The 7,231-nt window shown below is 38.3% G+C and overlaps 1 protein-coding gene across 1 annotated transcript in view; it reads left to right on the top strand.

The window, feature by feature from the left end:
• The first annotated feature begins 5,541 nt into the window (after positions 1 to 5,541).
• LOC122061374 overlaps positions 5,542 to 7,231 on the top strand; it is a 2,654-nt gene continuing 964 nt past the window's right edge. The window contains exon 1 of the mRNA XM_042624617.1: positions 5,542 to 6,936. Within this exon, the coding sequence (XP_042480551.1) occupies positions 5,789 to 6,936 (1,148 nt within the window). The 5' untranslated portion in view covers positions 5,542 to 5,788. The remainder of the gene's footprint in view (positions 6,937 to 7,231) is intronic.

Below are 7,231 nucleotides of genomic sequence, written 5' to 3'. Positions count from 1 at the left end.
GTAATGATTATGTTCATGTCAAAATTCCCATACAGCAAGCAGCACTTTTGTAGAATCAATGAACAATGGCGGAGCATGCTGATTCGAACCCATAACCAATTGATTCGAGCGATGAAGAGACCAGGATTGGGCTACCAACCCTATTGATAAAAATAGTATTTCTTATGACATAGGAATTTGGTTTACTCTCAATGCAAATGTTTTTTTTTTTTCAATAGATACCAAAAGGTTTCGAAATACATTGCCTCTTCGTTTCTGGGTTTTTTTCCCTTTCAATAAACATCTAGACTTCATAAATTTAATGAGAGAAATTATCTTGAAATTAAAATGTGGTTATATCGTAGGAACAGAGTATATTGCAAATATTAAAAAAATTACAAAATGTTAATCTCATGACAAGTGAATTTTGGCAACAATTATCCGGGCCTTTTTTTATCTCACTTCTTAGAATAGAATGTTAATCTCACATTGACTGTAAATGACGTTGTTATTCAATAACCAACTTTTCCTCAAGTCACATTGTAGGAAGCCTTTACCAATGACTTTAGCGAGGATGAGATGGGTATCATAATGGATTGAGAGGTATTTCCGACCTTCAACTAGGGGCAGGGGATAGGGGAGTTATAATGGCCATAGAATTGGGGGAGGGGAGTGGATGAAGTAAAACTTTCTCCAATGTTATTTGTCTTTGAATCCTAAAAATCTAGTGCTCAGGCTCCCAAGTGCACTACTTTTAGCTTATCTCAATCATATCTTGATAATAAATAAAGAGCAACTCGGGTTCCGCTATTGTAGGGTCTAGGAGGGGTAAATGTACACAACTTTACCTCCTACTTTGCAAAAGAGATTGTTTCCAAATTTTGAACTTTTGACCAATATGTTGCAATAGTGCAACTTAACTGTTGTTCCACAGATTTGGCCACTCTCAGCCATATGTTGAATTCTCCTCAAATATTTTTCTGCCATCCAAAAAAAAAAAAACAAAAAACAAAAAACAAAACAAAACAAAAGCAAAAACAACATGTGTGGTAACAAATACATTGTAACAACATGACTCTCATTCTCCCATATGAAATAGTGATATAGCAAATCCGTTGGGGGTATAATGTCTTGTACTTTGTTGCTTGCATAAAAGAATTGATTCCAAAAAGTTGTCAAGAGGCTGAAGGCCTTCAGGCTCAAAGGAATTGGTCTACCTTGCACGTTATCATCGTTAGTGGCTAGACCTCGATGAATTGGTGGGTCCATGCAGGTGTTTGCAGGAGGTAGCCCTAAGGAAATTTTTTCTTGGGCTATATGGGTATTTTGGTAAATTACATGTATGAGGTTTCGTTATATATTTATAGTGAAGGTTCTTTCTCTGTAAATAGTCTAAGAGAAGTGTGAGAACGAGCTGTTGGAACCCTATTCTACATTGATAGTATACAAATCTCATCCCACCATGGATGTAGGCAATCTTGGTAAACCATATAAGTCTTTATGTGCGATTGTGTGATTGTTGTTTACGATTCTCGTTCGTTTTCTGCATCATTTTAGGTTTTATTTTCTTCAAAATCCGACACTAATTTTTTGAATATTAAAGAAATGGTCTACATTAGTCACATGTTGAATTTAAACCTCAAATTCAATCATTCTCCTTTTATGTAATGGCATAGCCTTTGATGCTTGTCTATTCATCCCCTTATAGTCCATGCACCCTGTTTGTAGTCCTAGATTTTGATGGTTTGTTCTGCAATGTGGAGCACTCTGATTAGACTTAAAGTTAAGTCAAGTGAATATAGGGACCTTGAGGTCTTTTCTTTGATAAAATTTTAGCCTGATCTCATGAGTTTCCATGGGACGGAAATGATGCATGGTTACAGAAGTCAAATGCCACTAACTAACTAATAATAACCAATTAAACCCTCACCCTAATTCTCCTTCTCCTCGGCTGGCTTTCTTTGGTTGGGCGGCTTCTTGCATTCTTGACCCAGTTTAGTCTAAAGCTTTGTAGTTTTCTCTTCGTTGGTGTTTGCTTTGTCTAGCTATAACTCTCCTTCCCCTCGTATATGTAAGGTCATTTGCCCTTTTCAACCCTTGGATGGGGATGAGGCATAAAAATGTGAACCCAAATCCTCTCAAGTGCGTCAGTCACTCCAATGTGCATCGTACAACTGGCAACATCGAGGCACACATTCCAAGTGCCTCCCAGTTGTCCGATGTGCACTGGAGGAGATGGTGCACTTTAGAGGATCTCGTTCCCATTAATTAGTTACACAAACCTCTCTCTCCCATCCAGCAATTGAAGGCATATAAAACCTTTTGCCTAACATGCCTTTATTTATTTTCATCGAAAGTAAATTTACTGAAAATGATGACCATGTGTACAGCCAATGGCTTCAGATTCACACTGTCTAGAGAGCCACGAAAGTAGAATGTGACCACTTTGTCCTACACATGATGGACAATGCTTTCCTAGACAGGACATCTGCAACATTGTTGATAGCCTGGAGAATACATGTAAATGAAATAGATTGAAAACAAGACATAAAAGACTTGATGTCCTTGAGAGCAACTGGTACCTCCAAAGGTGAAAACTTGTGAAATCAAGAAGCAGATCAATAGCTTCCTTATTATCAGATTTAATCTCAAGATTAGTGTAACCCGACTCCTAACATGCATTTCTTTATTCATAAATAAAAATTACCCTAAGACTAAAGCATTTAATCTCTATTCCACACCCCCCCCCAAAAAAAAAAAAAAAACTCTATCCCATAGCACCATATCATTAAATTTATCATTCGGAAAATTTGTTTCAATGATAATTTTTCTCTCTCTCTCTCCCTTCCTGTTTCAAGGGTTATTTCATTCTGTTGTGTGCGAACTTTTGCCATTATTGTTTTGAAACATTTACGAGATGATGAGCAATGTGATGGTCCCCATCTCTAATGCATAGAAATATTTCTGCATCAGCCTTCAACTCTATTGGCTAAGCTATATTGCTTCTCAGAACTAGTTAATAATTGTTAGTGGCCGGGGCTGTGTTCACACACACCAGAATCACGACGCAACAAGCTTATCTCAACATTGCCTTCCATATTCTTGGTTTCTTCTCTTAGAAGGAAATGGAATACTTCCGATTATTATGGTTTTAAAGAGAGAGAGAGAGAAAGATGAAACGTTTGCATGTGCACCACTCTTTGGTCCTGACGTCCTCAATTTTGTCCTGATACACATAATCATTTGACCTTCTGATCGAAGAATGCCGATTTTATGCCTATTTCCTTTGTAATCCCAATCCTCACTGACATCTTTTTCTGTTTTTTCTTTTATTTTTTTCATTTTAATAGGGTATACATAGATTTGAATTCACAATCAGTCAGATTCGAATGATGATAAATTGAAGGTATTTTTACCACTAGATTACCAATTCCATTAATATTCAAATTCAAACTGCACACTAAGAGAAATGTTGAGATGTTAAAGATATAATGTTACGATTTATTTAGGCTTTTAATATTCGCCTTATATATTTGAGCAATCATGTGCACTTAATATCTTAAAGTTTTGAATTAAATACTCACAAATACATAACTGTCCCACATGGGTTACAACGGAAAAAAAGAAAATGAAAGAACAATGTCATAAGTGAGGAGTGCGGGGCCCATCCCGAGGTTGTTCAGCTTGAAAGGGAAGAGAGTCAATTTTCACCATAGTAGCAACTTGCATGTGAACGTCACTGAATAAAGACTTCAACTTGCATGCAATGCCTCTTTGGGAGCCGATGGAGCCACCCGAGCAAGAGGCCGGCCATTGATCAATGTCTACCCTGTGCCAAGTTGGGTGGGCCTTATAAAGGGTTTGTTGGTGGGTTTATTTCATGTTAAAAAATTTGTTGATGAAAAGCTGCACTGGTGCCTTAGATTGCTTTTCATTTAAGCTATGTTTGGAGGATGTCAAGAAAGAAAAAGAAATTTTTTTAAAATTTTAAATTTGAGAGAGATAGACATTTTTTTATTTTTTTTAAATATCTTATTATGTATTTTGTACTATATATATATATTTTTTGGTTACCAAACATAACCTTAGGAAAATGAAGAATGTCGGGCTGTGTGGTGTATGCGTGTACACAAAGGAATAGCAAAAGATCGCTCTTCCCTCCTCCTTGTGATCAAATGAAAAATTCCACTCATGTTGGATGCACTCTTATACATGCATGCATTCTTATTGGTCCCCATTTTGGTGCATCAAACATGTCACCTGCCACCGATCTTCTTTCTTTTCATTTTTATAATTTTATGGACAAAGGTTCTTTGAGCCTCTTGGATAAGTTACACTAACATCTCTATGTGTATGTCTCTTATCTCTACATAAAATGACCTCACTCTGCCCTTCAATTATGATGTCGTTTTTTACGACACCTCATTGGTACACTCCTTTACTCTGCTAGCTTAAAGAACCCTCCTTAATTTTATATTATATCTAAAAAAAAAAAAATCAAATTGGCATTCTCTCCTCACACGACATTGCCGTCTGATCCAAATGTACATCATGGTGTGATACTCTATGTCGCATGCACAAAAAACCTTACCAGTCAGATTATTAGAATTCCATACCATTATTCTCTTTAAAGAGGAAGCATCGGGAAGTAGAAATTTATTATACTCTTAACGAATTTCATAGGGGAAGAAGATTTTTCTTTTTTGGGTAGAAGGAAGAAGAAGAATATAAGTGGAACAGAGGAAGTAACTTTGATGTCTATTATCCATGTTTAGGGAAGTATTAGGTTTCCGTCTCTAGCGAAGCTTTATTTTTAGTTTTTCACCGTTTTTGCTTCCTGAACATTCTGATTAAACAGACAGTAGCCATTCATCTGCCAACTCCAATTAATGAGAAGACAGAAAATGGTAAAAAAAAGAGTTACAAAAGTTCTCACAGAGAGAGAGAGAGAGAGAGAGAGAGAGAGAGAGAGACTGTTATGGAGCATTTCTGTCTTTTACACCTCGTGGGTGGCCTTTACAGAAAGTCCAAGTTCGTTGTTTTAAATGCACCAAGCCTCTCTCTCTCTCTCTCGTTCATATATATATTTTTTTAATTTCTTTTTAACCGAAGAAAATCGTCTCTAACATTATTTATTTCTTTATTTTGAATTCATTTTCAAGTGAAAGAAAAGAGTTTTTAAGAATAAAAAAGGAAGAGAATTGTAAGAAACAGTAATGGAGATTCTTCTGGCAGTTCTTTACTTCATAGCCCTTTCTGGTCCCATAGTTTGATGGTACCTGCAGACCACGAACACCACGACACACCCACCTGAAATTTCCATCACTGAAATACCCATACGCGGCATCGCACACTTAATCTGATATACCTGCAGCCCCGAAACTCTGCAAGTCTAGATCTTCATAATGACCAAACTAACCCTTCTATTGACTTTCAATTCCCTACTTGGATCTCAAACAATTCAAGATTTCATTGAGGGTCTTAATGTAATTTCAGTTTCTCCTTCCTACCATGTACCCATTTAAGCGCAGTAATAAAACCCTAACAACCTAAGCTTTTCCAGAAAAAGGGAAAAAGTCTGAAAGGATCGTTCTTTTTTGGTATAGAAAAAGAGGTGAGTCCAAGTCTAAAATGTCTAATTGTCTGGGCCTATTTATAGAACCCATGACCATGAGACCACCACCTTCCTCGACCACCTCTGCAGCTCTGCTATGAAAAGAAACCATGTTTCTTTCTCTCCCACATTCCAATTCCATCTCTGTTTTCATCCTAGATATTTTTTGAGTGAATCAGAGGAGAGAAACCAAAAATGAGGAATCGATCCTCAAAGCAAGGGATGAAAGGAGGATCAGAAATGGAGATGGATGAGAAGAAAGAAGGACCTCACCTCTCTGGTGCTTACATCCGTAGTCTTGTCAAACAACTAAGTTCCTCCAGAACCAAAGACCCTTCCAACCATAAACCCACCACCACAGTTGCTGGAGATTGTGATGATGGGTTCCATCTTAGCGAAGTTTTGGGTGAGACCCAACAACCAAATCAAAACCAACAACAACCACAACCTCAACAACCCAAGAAACAGGTGAGGAGAAGACTCCATACTAGTAGGCCTTACCAAGAAAGGCTTCTAAATATGGCTGAGGCAAGGAGAGAGATTGTGACTGCACTTAAGTTCCATAGAGCTTCCATGAAACAAGCCAATGAACAACACCCACTCCAAACATTGGAACCTCCACCACCCCAAATTCAACCTCCTCAACCTTCCTTACAACATGCAGAGAAGATGAAATCCAGAAGAAACCCTAGAGTACTCCATCAATTAGACAACACCACCACCAACTACTCCAATTATGTAGCCTACTCTCCACCCCTTGCCTTCCCCCCTCAGACTCATTTCTCATGGCCTTCTTCTTCTTCTTCTTCTTCTTCCCCTATTGAGAACTACAATTTTTCCCTACCCAATCAAACCCTAGGCCTAAATCTCAACCTCCATGATTTTACCTACAACAACAACCCATCAATCTACTCATCATCCTCCTCCTCTTCCTCATCATCTTCTTATTCTCCTCCAACTGCCATGGAGGAAGCTCCACCATCATCTTCCACCATATCAGCCGAAGAACCTCCAATGATGGATGATGGTAGTGACTGTGGTGTGAGGAAGGAAAGTCTTCTCCATCCGGCCATGGATGATGAGGAGATGGCAGAGATCAGATCCATTGGAGAGAAGCATCAGATGGAATGGAATGATACTTTGAATTTGATGACATCAGCTTGGTGGTTTAAGTTCCTCAAGACCATGGAGATCAGCCCAGACCAGGAGAGCAAACAAGAAGATGGGTTTTACAACCCCTTTGATGAGATCATGGAGTTCCCATCTTGGTTGAATGCAAACGCAGATGAGAACTGCTTCTTGCAACAGAATTTGGAGTATTCCCAAGATCCTGCCTTGCCCTGGTAAGAATTAAAAACCAATTAATTGGCTTGTTTAGGGATTGTAATTGGGGTTTAATTGGCTCATGGGCCTCTTAGTTCTTTACCTAATAATGAAACCCCAAGTTCCCAACCCATGTGTTTTCTGGGGCTGCTTATTTGGCTCACATCAAGTTCAAGCCCGGATAAGCTATAATTCCACATATCTAGTGAGAAAACATCCCTCTTGATGGTTACAGAACATATTTGCAGTCTTTAAAACTAAGGAGAAGGAGTTTTGATCCTTTGTCTTACTGAGAATTGGGGGGGGGGGGGGGGG

This window comes from Macadamia integrifolia, chromosome 14 (assembly GCF_013358625.1).
Source record: "Macadamia integrifolia cultivar HAES 741 chromosome 14, SCU_Mint_v3, whole genome shotgun sequence".
In the NCBI taxonomy this organism is placed as follows: Eukaryota; Viridiplantae; Streptophyta; class Magnoliopsida; order Proteales; family Proteaceae; genus Macadamia; species Macadamia integrifolia.
The sequence above is the reverse complement of the archived record's forward strand: the minus strand, read 5'-3'. Positions and strand labels throughout refer to the sequence as shown.